The following is a 15004-nucleotide window of genomic DNA, read 5'->3' on the forward strand; positions in this document are numbered from 1 at the left end:
TTTTCTTTTCCATATACTTTAGTGTACTAATAACATAATAACATATTGAGTAGTTGTCAAAAGGCATAAATTTTAAAGAACACTTTTACATAAATTCACTTGTTAGAGCAAAATCTCAAGAGTAGGCACTGTCATTATTCTCCTTTTGCCGAAATCATTATACTGATAACTGGAATCACTATATTCAAATATGAAAACACTTTATAAATAATTGTTCTTAAAACAGTATAACTTCTGTGCATCATATAGCCATTAGGTAATTCATGGATACTTTTTTCCTCCCAATTTATCATGGAAATTAAGAAAAAACGAAATTAAATATACCTATTTCTTATCCCAGAGTACTTCCTAAGGGGCCACTAGACAAATCTTTATGTTCACATGATGCCGAAAATGAGGTTTTTCAGAATTTATGTTTACCATAATGCTGACGTCAACCAGGATAAAAAAGAAGGCTCTGTGTAGCCTGTAGCTCACATAGGATTTTTTCTTAACAGACAACATCGATCTTTCTGGAACCCTGGGTCTGAGGGGATTGTAAGGATATGAACCATGGGTGAGTGTGGCCTTGGTAGTAAGGCCAAGCTGCATAGTTAGGCTCCTTGCCACTTTGGAGGTCTTCCTGGTGCTGGCAGTCGCAGGGATAAGCTTTCCTTACCTTCACGACTCCGTTGTCCATTCAGCGTTCAGCGCCGGAGCACATTGGAGTCAGGTGGTGCCTGCAAGCGGCAGGGTGACGGTCATTGGAGATGGGACTGTTGGGTGTGATTAGGTCATGGGGGTGGAGCCCTCATGAATAGAATGAGTGACTTTATAGGAGACCCAGAGAGCTTCCTCGCCCATACTTCCATGTGAACACAGAGGGATGCTGACTGCCTTTGAATGAGGGAGTATTTTCTCACCAGAAACCGAATCTTCTGTTCTTGCTTTTGGGCTTCCCAGCCTCCAGACCTACATGGAATGTCTATTGTTTATAAGCCAACCCGTCTATGGCCTTTTTGTTTCAGCAGCTGGATGAACTAAATTAGCGGTTTAGGCTGATCAGGCTGGGACCATGTGTGGAGATTCTACTAAGGCTCAACGTAGACCCTTCCTGCAATGAATAGGACCTTCAGCTTCGTAACTGTGTACGTATCTGAGACCTCCTAAGGCCCCTCTGACCCTGGTTACATAGGTTCTGCAGTAAACTGCCTTCTGCTGATCTCGTTGGCCCTAATGTCATGCTGGGGTTTGGAGGTTCTGAGGAGACATTGGTGTCCTCTGGTGAATTTGGCTATAAACACATTTATCCTCTGTTTTCCCACCATTTCATATTATTTGTCCATGAAAACTTACCTGAGTCTTGCCTTTGTATGAGAAGTTTGCTTTGGGAGAATCCTTCTGTCCACCCCTGTTGCCATCTAACCACATGATGCTCAGGTCGGTGACCAGCCTGAGACAGGCGTCAGAATACTTTACACTTGGTGGCACATCCGGCCATGTTTCATGGGCTTGTCAGCTAACAGATTGCACTGCCTCTGGCATACCTTTAGCAAGGAACTGCAGTGCCACTTGGGGGAACTGTGACATGAAGACTTTCACTTGAGAGGCACCTGAGAAGACAAGACCCCAAAGAGGAGAGCCTTGGTGCGATCCGTCTAAAGAAACCTGTTATTTATACAGAAGGCCACACACTTTTATTTTCCGGGCTTTTTCACGATAGGGCTTATATTTAAACTCCTCTCTTCTTGAATAGGGAAGACAATTCGCCTTTTACAGGGATACTTTCCTGTTTGTATTATTAAATTAATTAAACAAGGAGTCCATTAGTTTGAGGAAGATTTAATGCCTTAGTAGCCTCTGAGAGCAAAGCAAATCCTGAGCCTGCAATGCCCTCAAGGTTAAGAAATTGAAACCTAAACACCGTTAGGCTTTCCCCAATCAGACAACTGCCTAAGCTATAGCCAATCACCAAACCTCCTCACTCTGCTTCTGCCTCCTCTTAAGTCTTTCCCCCTAGCTGATGGAGCGCTCCAAAACACTTGCAGAGTGACGCTGCCCTATTGGAACCGATTTTGCTCAAACAAACTTCTCGCCATGCCTCAGTTTATCTTCTAACAGTATACAAATGCTCTAGCTAAATGTTAGCTAGAACTTTAGTTTTTCAAATCCTCATTTAACTTTTCAAAACTTTAGAAATGTTAAATTGATCTTTAGATATTTGGACAATTTCTAAGTAAAAATGATACAAAGTTTTGGCTACTAAAGATAGTTTCAATTTATCTTTATTTTTATATATTCTAAAATGACTGAATTAACACAATGTTCAAATAGTTTGGATTATATATGTATATATGTGTATATATATGTGTGTGTGTGTGTGCATATATGTATATATATATACACACACACATACATACCACTTTAAAACTTAACAGAGGCAATTATGTGTACTCATAAAAATTGAGCTAAATAGTGCTTGGTTTTCTGTCTTTCATATCTATGTAAACAAAACAAAGTTGATTACTTTGGCTACAAGTGGTATTAATAAAAATAATTAAGAATATACTTGCTTTAATTACAGAAAAGTAATATATATACACACAAGATAATGAGTATGCGTTTTTACTGAAGGAAATTTTGTTAAAGTGGCAACAGATACACTTTTATTTAACACTAGTGGCTCAGTACACAAATTCATGCACATTGACGGGAAATTAATTAGAACTATTTTAATATTGCTATTCGCCCTTCATAACACAAGTATCAACCAAATTCACAATCAACAATAACAGATCAAAACACACACATGCGATTGGCGCCAGCAAGAGCTTTATATGTATTGTGCACATGTGAGTCATCTTAGCCTTTTATAGTATAGAATAAACTTACTTCATTAGACCTGCTTTCTGATGTAGCTAAACTTTTTCCAGCCCAGTGAAGCACCCCAACTTCTCTTTCAGGTAATTGTCAGCAACACAGCAGTAACTATCAACACAAAGCAGATTATTATTGTAGATCATGCAGGGAGAACAAAGGGTAAAATATTTAACTGTAGCAGTGTTTTACTATATTCTGTGCAGTGAGAAAACCTGAAGTAATTTTCAAGGTCCATCATTTCTCCTTTTCAGTTGGGTCAAGTTTCTAAACTTTCTAAATCTCCATTTTCTGGCTAATGAAAAGAAAAGAGGATTCCACTGAGTTTTCTATCTACCTACTCCAGGACTTCTTTGAGGATCAAATGAGATGAGGCACAAGAAAACGCTTCACAGACATTTGGTTAAAATGTAAAATGTTTGCACCTGGCTATAAAGCAAGTCGTGTTCCTGGGCTGAAGAAACTCCAAGGAGGCTAGTCTCTAGGGAGAGGAAGCTGGGCATTGCTACGTGACATCATTACCCAACACCCACAGTGACTGTTTCTGGGCTGAGCTAGGCTGTGGGCCGCATTTTTTGCCATGGGGTCTCGGCAGCATCCACTGCGACTTGGTGGGCTGTCACTCTGGGGTGGTGGCAAGGCCTGTGTCACACTTAGGGGAAGCCAAGTGTTGCTTTGTGGGCACCAGGTCCATGGTGCTATTTCTCTCTAAATGGCCAGTGTGCGTCATGGAAGCTCCTGCGTTGAGCATCTGCCCCCTGGTGGTCAGTGAGCATCATAGCAACCAGTTGGATGGTCGGACACTTAGCATATTAGCCTTTTATATACATAGATAATTATCTTAAAATTAAAGTAAAAACCTTAATTTTATTACCATTTACATAATTATATATTTTAACATATATTTTAGCCAAATACATATAAAAGCTTATAAAGACTACATTTTTTAAAGTCTATAAATGAAAAAGTTTATTTAAAGATATATTCAATTTTAATGAATTTATCAAAGCAGCTTACAAATCCTTTATTGTAAATTAATACATAGATGATAAGCAAAAAGGTTCAAAATTCATCAGTGAGTCTGATTTTTTTTTGTTCTTGTAATTTATTTCTATTTTCTTGATTTTATTCATTCATTCATTTTAACAAGTACTTATTGAACAACTAGTACATACAGGGTTACAGCAATTAACAAAACCCAATCACTGTCCTTACGGAACTGATATTCCCATCGGCAGTCAGACAATGAACAAGTATGTATAATACCTGGATATATCTAAGAAGTGCTCTGCAGGCAAATGAAGCAGCCTGAGAAATGGGAAGGGAGGAACTTGCTGTTTAGAAGAGTTGGTCAGGGAGCAGCTCACTGCTAGAGGCTCTTAGAACCGATAGAAGAAAGTAAGGGGAAGAGGCACGCTGCTGCCTGGGGAGGACCGAGGACGCTGGTCCCGTGAGGGTGAGCCCAGAGGCCAATGTGGCTGGAGCAACCCGGCAAGGGGCGTAGAGCTGCGTTGGCTTAGCTGCTCACGCAGGGCCCTAGGTGCTTCCTCTGACAGGGAGGGGATGCCATTTCACTTTATGAAAAACTTCAAATCTACACAAAAGTACAGATAACAGCCACGCTGAATTCCTGGATGGAGGGTCTGCAGCAGGAAACGCCAGGAACTGGCGTAGTCACCGCGTTGAGAATACACAGCTATCGGCTGCAGTTTTCCTGTCGAGGTGGCCGTGCTGGGTTGCTGGGGAGAAGGGGCAGCTTCGGATCTATTTTTGAAGGCAGTGCCTATAGCATATGTTGACAGATTAAGGTGTCAAAGAGGGGTGTCAAAGTGACGAACGTTTGTGATATGGGCAACTCAACGGAGTTTCCATTTATACAATGAAGACTGCGGAGGGCTTGGGAGGAAGGTCAGGACCTCCGTTTTGGACGCTAAGTTTGAGATGCTGCTAAGAGATTCAAGCGGAATCATCCAGGATACTGTGTTCCTTGGACTGGACACATAACGTCTAATTAACAACAAACAATGACGGAACATCTCCAAATGAGAAAATGCACAAATAATGGATAGTTCTCATCTTTCCTTGTTCTCTTCAGGTCATGTTCTTCAGATATTCTTTTATATTTGTTATAGCATAGATAAAAAGTTTGCACCTTTTCCACTTAAATTCTGTAATAAACATTTCTCCACATTGCTATGTGGGGAAAACTTTCACGTTTAAAGGCTTGCATCTTTCTGGGAATATGCAAAAGCTTGAGTAGAGCTGCAAAGCGATTGCACTTTCTCTTCCGAACCGGAAGAGGGCGCTCGGACAGCGGAGGGCGCTGCTCTGCTCTGACGACCGGAAGCTCCTCCCTCTTTCCTTCGGTGACCCCTTGCGTCCTTCGCCCCGGAAGTGCTCACCGGGCCCTGGTCGCCGGCGTGACTTTGAACGCTCGGGCTGTGGTGCGGGTTGCGGAGCGGACCCGGAGCCGCGGGACCTTCGTACTTGCTCTGTGTTTGCCATGAGGCTGCTGGGAGCAGCCTTCGCCTCGGCTGTGGGCCGCGGGCCGCTCCCGCGGGTCCCGGCCGCCCTGGGCTGGCGGGGGAAGCAGGTATCCGTGCCCGGCGAGGCGAGGCGAGGCAGAACAGGGGGGTCCTGGGCCTGGCGGCCCTCGGGGGCCGGGTTGGTGCTGCACCCCTCCCCTCCCTGGCGCCTCGTACCCTCGCCGCTGCTGGTGCCCTGGGAGGTTGGGCGTGCCCTCGGTGTGTGATGGAGCCTCTTCCTCTGGCTGCACCTTGAGGAGGAGGAGTGACTGGAGGGAAGATGACAGTTGAACAAGGAGTGTGCCCGGGGCTCGAACCCGGGGCCTCCGACTCTTCATCAAGTGCTCTTTTCCCTCTAGGGCAGTGGTTCTCAACCTTCCTGATGCCGCGACCCTTTAATACAGTTCCTCATGTTGTGGTGACCCCCCAACCATAAAATTTTCGGTGCTCCTTCATAACTAATTTTTCTGCTGTTATGAATCGTCATGTGAATATCTGATCTGCAGGATGTATTTTTTCTTTGTTACAAATTGAACATAAAGCATAGCAATTAATCACAAAAACAATATGTAATTATATATGTGTTTTTCCGGTGGTCTTAGGCGACCCCTGTGAAAGGGTCGTTTGACCCCCCAAAGGGTCGCGACCCACAGGTTGAGAACCGCTGCTCTAGAGTGTGGCTGGTCCGACTGCACCCCCCCCCCACACACACCCCCTCCGCAGCCTGCACTGGGCGGTTTGATGAGGCCGCGAACCCCGGGTGCTTTCCTGTGGTCTGGCTTCTGCCTTCTGCAGGGGCTGCAGAGAAGCAGGGTTCGTGGGAGTGGAGCCCGTCCTGTTGTGCAGACCTCAGCCGCCTTGCTCGCTGGTGTCCTGGGGGTTGGCTCAGCTACGCGCCTGTCGCCCAGATTCCACTGAATACTTGACCCACCTTTTCCAAGGCCTCGGCCTTCCTTTCCCCAAAGGTGGCCGCAGTGCATTCTGGATGTAGTCCTATAGGAAGAGGTGTATATTGTGTCTTGATTCCATACATGCAAGATTTGGCCCCCTCCCCCGATTAATAGAAAGTGTTGTGTGTGTTTTTAATGTCCTTGTTTTGGGGCAGAAGGAATTGGAAACTTTTTTTTGTCGCCTGCCTTGGAGCTCTTGGCACCAGTGCATAGAGCACATGAGGCCTCAGACATTCTTGCTCCCTGTGAACCACAATAAAGGGGGGGGTTGGGGGGGTGGGGGCAATCCAAGTAAAATTTAAACTAAAAGCTATTTCCCAGTCAAGTAGCTGTTGGGAGCTGTCTTTCTGATTTTATCAGCCCCAGTGTGTATTTTCAAACCTGTAACATTCCCCGAAAGTGTCTGCTCCTTTTGTTCGATCGATTTATTTTAATACTAGAGGCCCGGTGCACGAAATTTGTGCAAGAGTAGGCCTCCCTTCCCCTGGCTGCTGGCACTGGCTTCCCTCCGGCACCTGGGATCCGGGCTTCCCTCACAGCCCCAGCTTCATCAGAAGGTCGTCCGGAGGGAAGTCCGGAAGGACCTCCAGTCTAATTAGCATATTACGCTTTTATTAGTATAGATACTTTTTTTATTTAATTCTTCTTAAGAATATATATTTACTGTCCTCTCTTGCAGTCTCTCCTTTGATTACAAGAGTTGCAGGTTGAGACATTTACTCTTCCTTTCCAGATGATCTCAGATGACGTTTTGTGTTTGTCGAGATTCCTTGGAGGAAAGCTGTCCACCAACCCATTTTAGTTGCCTGTTGTTACCTTGTAAAATGTGCAATAAGTTGAGCTTTTTTTTTCCCCCCACCAGGTTAATTGGAAGGTCTGCAGATGGTGTTCCTCAGGGAAGATTCCTAATGAGAGGATAAGAAATATTGGAATCTCAGCTCACATTGATTCTGGGAAAACGACATTAACAGAACGAGTGCTTTACTATACTGGCAGAATTGCAAAGATGCACGAGGTAGATGGTTTGTGTTAATCCCGATTAGTTAGAGCTTGGTTTTAATTGTTTTGTGGTTATGATTTAATAAACTTTACAAAAACTGAAAGGTTTAAAGAATGGTAGCAGTGGATCTTTAATCAAAATCATATTACACAGTGGATTGCTCAAGTAGGCTTGAAATATTGCTCTGAGGAATCGATCTAGTGATCATCATTGTAGGTAAAGTACTGAGTAGGTGGTCTTTTGAGAATATTAAATTACGTAATGTGATGTATCCTTAAGCAGCCATTAAAATAGGTATTTACATAATTTTTTTAATGTTAAGGAGAGATGTTTATAATGTTAAGTGGAAAAAAGGATTAAAAATGATGCATAGTATGAGCTTAATAGTTAAAAAAATAGGTATCAGGAAAAAAACTTTTAAGAAACTCTCCTGAAGAAATTATATATCAATGAGTAACTTAACTCTCCATTTAAAAATATTCCTTCAGATGAAGATCATCGTTTTAAATCGCATACTTTAAAAGCTGAATCCTCCCCTCCCGGGCCTCGAAATCCACATCTAGCTGAGCAGGCAGAAGCTGTTCTCTGAACAGCTCCTCACAGACCAGCAGAGGGCAGGCGGGCAGGAGCAGTGCCGAAGGGGCAAGGATGGCTCTAAGACTGGGTGACTGCTCTATGGCAGTAGTTGCTGAAAACGATGAAAAAAGGGTTAGGCAGGTAATGGAGGGCAGCATCTGTAATCAGCTTTCTATGTCATGAGATGATACGGTTTGACAAATGAGACCTCCCTGCTAATTGCGTCATTTAACTACCTGTGCTCTGGTCCATCTCTGTAAAAATGGCTTTGCTTCTTAGAATGCAGGGACAGAGAACTCTGAATTGCTGTACTTGTGTTTAGGTGAAAGGTAAAGATGGAGTTGGTGCTGTCATGGACTCCATGGAACTAGAGCGACAAAGAGGAATCACTATTCAGTCAGCGGCCACCTATACCATGTGGAAAGATGTCAACATCAACATCATAGATACTCCTGGTGAGGTTTCTGCTTTATTCAGCTTGTTTGGGCAGCGGCACAGTGAGCTCTGTCCTCTGCTGCGCCACAGCTTGTGTTTGTGTATCGAATAATACTCAGAAGCCTGACCGAGTCTCTATTAGAGGAGTGTGACGTGGGACCCAGAGCGCCTCATTCTTTTGTGGTTTCCCTGAGAAATAGTGCTAATCAATCGTGAGGAGGAAGGTTCGTGCCTTTTGCACGTTGCAGCTGATTCCAGAGGTTCCCATGCCCATGTATCTTTTTGAAGTGATCTTGTTGGGCCCCTGGACCTTATGGTGAGTGGTATTGGTGATTTGGAATGGTATTGGTGATTTTTAAAATTTACATTCTAATTAGAAGCCTTCTGTGATGAGCAGAGATACAGACACTTTTCATTGTGCATGTTCTAAGCCTTCAGGCTGCTCTCTAAGACCCTCACACACTTGTCTCATTTAGGGCATGTGGACTTCACAATAGAAGTTGAAAGGGCCCTGAGAGTGCTGGACGGTGCGATCCTTGTTGTCTGTGCAGTCGGAGGGGTGCAGTGCCAGACCATGACTGTGAATCGGCAGATGAAGCGCTACAATGTTCCGTTTCTCACTTTCATTAACAAACTGGACCGAATGGGTTCCAACCCGGCCAGGGCGCTGCAGCAAATGAGGTACTGATCCTTAGAGGAACGGGGGTGAGGATCTGCATGATAAACTTTATATCCAGAAAAATAATTCAGTGTCATTAAGCTTTATCCTTACATTCCCCACCCCCCTTTTTAAATTTATTGAGTGATTTAGTAAATGGTGCATTGAAGTCAGTAGTTTGGTTTTGGTTTATGGTGTGACCGCATCAACTGCCTTCTCTGCAAAATGGGGAAAATACTACTTGAATTGTAGGGATGCTGAAGGTGAAGTCAGAAAGTAATCTGGCATTTTATGCTGTTTTGCTATAATTAGAGAAGTTATAATCTAAAGTAGATTCTAAAAGTACTTTGTGTTTATTTAGACAAACCTAGAGGATCCCCTTTAGTTTAACCTTTACTTGAGGAATTTAATTAATGCCCTGAAGTAGTACGCTGTATTTCCTTGCTCTCATGGTCAAATACCTGCTAAGACAACAGGAACACTTCTGCTCTGTGCCAGGGATAACCCAGTGGTATTTATAGCGTGTTGCATTGCACAATTCTATATATTTTCAAATAGCCTTTGAAGAGTCAGTCTCACTTTTCACCTCTTGTAGATGTGTAAGTGGAGCTCATTTCACAAGAGAGAGCTGTTAGACACAAGAAAGACATAGGCAGCAAAGTTCATGATAATGGAAAGACTGAGAGTGATGTGTCTGATGACAAAAGATCTGATGTTGAGGAACGTTAAGTGACTGTATTGCTGTATGCACTTTGATAAAAGTGATATCTTTGAGAATATGAGAGTAAAATTTGTCCTTTATTGGATACTTGTAAAATTTTCTTGGGAAAATGAAACATTTTTACTTTCCATCTTTATGACTATATTTTAATTGTGGTTGGCAATATAGGGACTCTTTCTACTAAGTCTTTTTCTGAATTTTAGGAGTATTCTCTTTTAGCATCTATTTGACTAATTTGGTTTACTCCACTCCCTTTTTACCTGTTTTCTCATTTTGTAACTCCCTTTAAACAGATTTTGAAACTTCATTTGGTCTCTGTGTTTTAATTTCTGCATCTGGTCTCTGTGCCATACTTTCTGTCTCTGTTTTGGACTGGGCAATGACTAATTCTTGAGGTCAATCTTCTAGTTCACTAATCTGCTATTCATCCGCATCCCTTCAGTTATTTAGCCTGTTTGTTCTTTTTAATTTCAGCAATTATATATAGTTAATTTCCATACACTTTCTCTTTTATTGCAATATTTTTATTAATAGAGATAATTACTTCTCATACCTTTACATTTTATTTTCTTCTATTATCTCCTTGGAGTGTAGTACTATTTCTTGAGCTCATACCTCTCTTTCAAGCTATTGGTTTCCTTCAAATATTTGTTGATTCCTAGTTATCTAGCCATAATCATAGATGGGCACCTAGAATCTAGGTAGCTAGAACATATTTCTCCTTAGGTGAGAATCCCTGTCTGTGAGTGTAGGTTTTATTCAGTAGATGTGCCTGATGGAGTTACAGGCTGATAATAAGGGTCTGACTTTAACACCTGCTCTGAGAGTTTTCCCCCAAGAATTTCCCTTCAGATAGCTATATTCTGTTTGGCTAGAGTCATCTGTTCAAGAATGAGATGTGGACATAGTTATCCTACTATCCTTTTAGAGTTCTTTTTATTGCCTAAATAGGGTTGTAGCTTCGTGAGCATGATGAGTTTGGCTGTCGGTCTGTTCTCAACTGCTTTATATCTTCTGTTCTGACTGCTGATGACACCCCCTCCCAAAGTAAACAGCATCTACCATTACATTTTTTTTTTTTTAATTTCAAAGGGATTTGGGGAGAAAAAAGGAGGTAAGAATGTGTATTTTTATTTTTCAGGTCTAAACTAAATCATAATGCAGCATTTGTGCAGATACCCATTGGTTTGGAGGGTGACTTTAAAGGTATTATAGATCTAATTGAGGAACGAGCCATCTATTTTGATGGAGACTTTGGGTAAGTGTTAAAAATATACTATTAAATAACTCTTACATTTTAAAAGATATTGAAGAGAAGGAAAAGGATGAGTTATTTAAACAAACAACTTTTGAAATATGGCTGGAAGAATATCCTCTATGATGATTTTGTTTTACTGCCTTTAATCCTAGTTGCTTCCCATTTTGCCTAATATTCATTCCAAGGGAGAGTATGTTACTTGTTGGGTAATATATTTGAATTGTATTATGACTTGCATGGTATGGTGGAAGGAGGCCTTCAGCCTGAGCTAGTAATGTAATGTTGCGTTCATTCATTCAGTCTGTGAACTTTTAGGGGGGCAGCTACATCCTGGATATTGCGATAAAAACTGGAAAGAAAATACGCATCATAAATATTCCCTCTACCTACTTCATGGTATTGCAAAGATAAAAAGACTACTATGTAGAAAGCAATTAAAGATTGTACAGATGTGGTTTAGGCAATACAAGAAGCAAATTGGTAAATGACATGGTATTTGGTTCATCAATCAACTTTTGAGTGACTTTTGCATGTAAATCACTATGGTTTCTCAGTGATTATCAAACCATGGCATTCAGGAAAATCACCTGGAGAGCTTTAACAAACACATATTCCTGTATCCACCTCCAGAGATTCTGATTCAGTAGCTCTTAGGGTGGGGCCTGGAATGTGCATTCTGGAAAGCTCTCAAAGACGCTGATGTTGCAGGTCTACAGACCACACTTTGAGTGCCACTAATCTAGACAATGTGGGGGAGTCATAAGTGACCCTTTGTTCTGAGTAGTGGCCTCAGCAGCCTGGCAGTTTTTCCAAAGGTACTTCTTGAGGGGTTTCCTTCCTTTGCTATGGAACTAGGATTGTTGGTCTGGCAGGTAGGTAAAGGGTGTCGAGATCAGTTAAACAGAATTTATCTTGATCAGCCATCTTGTGGGCAGGAAAAAGATGGGAGCTGTCCAGCAGATGAAGTGTTTCTCACACCTCTTGTGTGACAACTGAGTAATGACAACAAGTTTATCTATTCCTTACAATGTAAGGCCCAAGAGGACAGAGATTTTTTATCAACTTTATTCATTGCTATTTTCCCCAGCCCTAGAGGTGTCTGGTACATAATAGGGACTCAAAAAATATTTGTAAATAAACAAATCCACTTCCCCAGAATTACCAGGGCACAAGTTTCTGTATTCTAAATTAGAGGCTTTTAAACTTGTTGCACATCAGGACCACAGATGGCACTTCTTAATATACCTGCCCCCTTTCCCAGCCTGGACCACTGGATTTGTATATTTTGATTCTGACATAAAAGTCTAAGCACTAAAGAGCTTAACAGAAAGGAAGAAATTAAGTTCTAAAGACTATGAAGAACATTCTTTAGAAGTATTTGCAATTGGCTTTTGCTTTTTTATTTAGGTACATGTTTTCTGAAAAGATTATTATTTTTTTGACATTAGTTTCCATTTTAAAGATACTTTGAAAACTATTGTACTGATATTTCTAAATATCAAGTATATTCACTTCTTGGTTGTATATATTTTATCTGTGTCTCTTACCTATTTGGCCTCTACTAAGGAATGGAGAACGGGCTAAGGTTGAAGAGTCTGTTGTTTTTAGTAAACTTTTTTTTTCTTTTGTTCCCCCTTTATTGATTAAGGTATTACATATGTGTCCTTATAACCCCATTGCCCACCCCCCCACACACACACTCATGCCCTCACCCCCCTGGCGTCTGTATCCATTGGTTAGGCTTATGTGCATGCATACAAGTCCTTTGGTTGATCTCTCCCCATTACCCCTGCTCTCCCCCTTACACCCGCCCTCCTCTACCTTCCCTCTGAGGTTTGACAGTCTGATTGATGTTTCTCTGTCTCTGGATCTGATTTTGTTCATCAGTATGTTGTTCATTATATTCCACAAATGAGTGAGATCATGTAATATTTATCTTTCTCTGACTGGCTTATTTCGCTTAGCATAATGCTCTCCAGTTCAATCCATGCTGTAGCAAATGATAAGAATTTATTTTTTACCGCAGCGTAGTATTCCATTGTGTAGATGTACCACTGTTTTTTAATCCACTCATTTGCTAATGGGCACTTAGGCTGTTTCCAAATCTTAGCTATGGTGAATTGTGCTGCTATGAACATAGGGATGCATACATCCTTTCTGATCGGTGTTTCTGTTTTCTTGGGATATATTCCTAGAAGTGGGATCACTGGGTCAAATGGGAGTTCCATTTTTAACTTTTTGAGGAAACTCCATACTGTCTTCCATAGTGGCTGCACCAGTCTGCATTCCCACCAGCAGTGCATGAGTGTTCCTTTTTCTCCACATCCTCTCCAGCACTTGTCGTTTGTTGATTTGTTGATGATAGCCATTCTGACAGGTGTAAGATGGTACCACAATGTTGTTTCGATTTGCATCTCTCAGATGATTATTGCCTTTGAACATGTTTTCATATGTCTCTTGGCTTTCTGAATGTCCTCTTTCGAAAAGTGTCTATTTAGGTCCTTTGCCCATTTTTTTGATTGGATCGTTTATCTTCCTTTTGTTAAGTTGTATGAGTTCCCTGTAAATGTTGGAGATTAAACCCTTATCAGTGATAACATTGGCAAATATGTTCTCCCATGCAGTGGGCTTTCTTGTTGTTTTGTTGATGGTTTCTTTTGTTGTGCAGAAGCTTTTTATTTTGATATAGTCCCATTTGTTTATTTTCTCTTTAGTTTCCAGTGCCCTAGGAGCTGTATTGGTGAAGATACTGCTTCGGCATATGTCTGAGATTTTGCTGCCTGTGGGTTCCTCTAATATTTTTATGGTTTCCCGTCTTATGTTTAAGTCCTTTATCCATTTTGAGTTTATTTTTGTGTATGGTGTAAGTTGGTGGTCTAGTTTCATTTTTTGTTGCATGTATCTGTCCAATTTTCCCAACACCATTTATTGAAGAGACTGTCTTGACTCTATTCTGTGTTCTTGCCTCCTTTGTCAAATATTAGTAAACTTTTTTTACTACAAAAGGAGTATTCTGTGTTAAAATTGTGTGATTGGGTTTGTTACTTTGGAAAGGAATAATTGGGTCTCTAATCCTGACTGTAAGAGACTGTGATGTTTGGAATAATTTGGTTAATAGAATTTTCAGGTGCTCACATGGAGCCAGGTTCGCTTTGCATCTTGGCTCTTCCATTTACTAATAGTTCAATCTGGAGCAATTTGCTTTGCCTGTTTTGCCCATTATCTGTCTGAATTTTAAAGATATGCATTAGTATTATTTGCCATATTAATACAAATATATCAGAGCTCTTTCTCATCTAAAAAGATATTTTAGCTATTAGTTTAACATTTTCATTGGTGCTTTATTATATATTTGATTGTACATCCTTAAAGTACCAATATAAACATTTCTTAGTCAGATTGTTCGCTATGAGGAAATTCCAGCGGAATTCAGGGCTGCGGCAGCTGACCACCGCCAGGAGCTGATTGAAAGTGTTGCTAATTCAGACGAGCAGCTTGGTGAGATGTTCCTGGAAGAAAAGATCCCCTCAATTTCTGATTTAAAGGCAAGTACTTTCAAAATAAGTCCTCACTCAATATTTTTCCATTGATTTTTTAGAGAGAGTGGAAGGGATGAGGAAAGACAGAGAGAGAAACTTCGGATGTGAGGGAGACACATCGATTTGTGCCTCCTGCAGGCGCCCTTACCAGGGCCAGAAATTGAGCCTGCAACCGAGTTATATGCCCTTGACCGCATGCACCCCAACTAGAGATCAAACCCGCAACCAGAATATGTGCCCTAACCGGAATTCCAACCCAGTGACCTTTCAGTGCATGGGTTGATGCTCAGCCCCGAGCCACACCGGCCAGCGTTGTATATATGTTTTTTTACAAAATTAAAAATTAGTGACATTTCAAGAGTGTTAAAGCAGCTTCCTAGGCCTGAAAAAGGAACTGTTTTGTTTCGGTTTTTTTTCTCCTTTGTTTTGAATTTTGACCTTAAGTTATAGAGGGCCTACATGATCCTAGTCTCCACTAGAGCCAGT

The 15004-nt window shown here is 41.5% G+C and overlaps 1 protein-coding gene across 1 annotated transcript in view; it reads left to right on the forward strand.

Annotated features, from left to right (window-relative positions):
• Positions 1 to 5240: 5240 nt before the first annotated feature.
• GFM1 (G elongation factor mitochondrial 1) overlaps positions 5241 to 15004 on the forward strand; it is a 43519-nt gene continuing 33755 nt past the window's right edge. Inside the window, exons 1-6 of the mRNA XM_059686894.1 lie at positions 5241 to 5449; positions 7194 to 7346; positions 8230 to 8362; positions 8819 to 9023; positions 10863 to 10979; positions 14374 to 14524. Of these exons, the coding sequence (XP_059542877.1) occupies positions 5360 to 5449; positions 7194 to 7346; positions 8230 to 8362; positions 8819 to 9023; positions 10863 to 10979; positions 14374 to 14524 (849 nt within the window). The 5' untranslated portion in view covers positions 5241 to 5359. The remainder of the gene's footprint in view (positions 5450 to 7193; positions 7347 to 8229; positions 8363 to 8818; positions 9024 to 10862; positions 10980 to 14373; positions 14525 to 15004) is intronic.

This window comes from Myotis daubentonii, chromosome 3, assembly GCF_963259705.1.
Source record: "Myotis daubentonii chromosome 3, mMyoDau2.1, whole genome shotgun sequence".
Lineage (NCBI taxonomy): Eukaryota > Metazoa > Chordata > Mammalia > Chiroptera > Vespertilionidae > Myotis > Myotis daubentonii.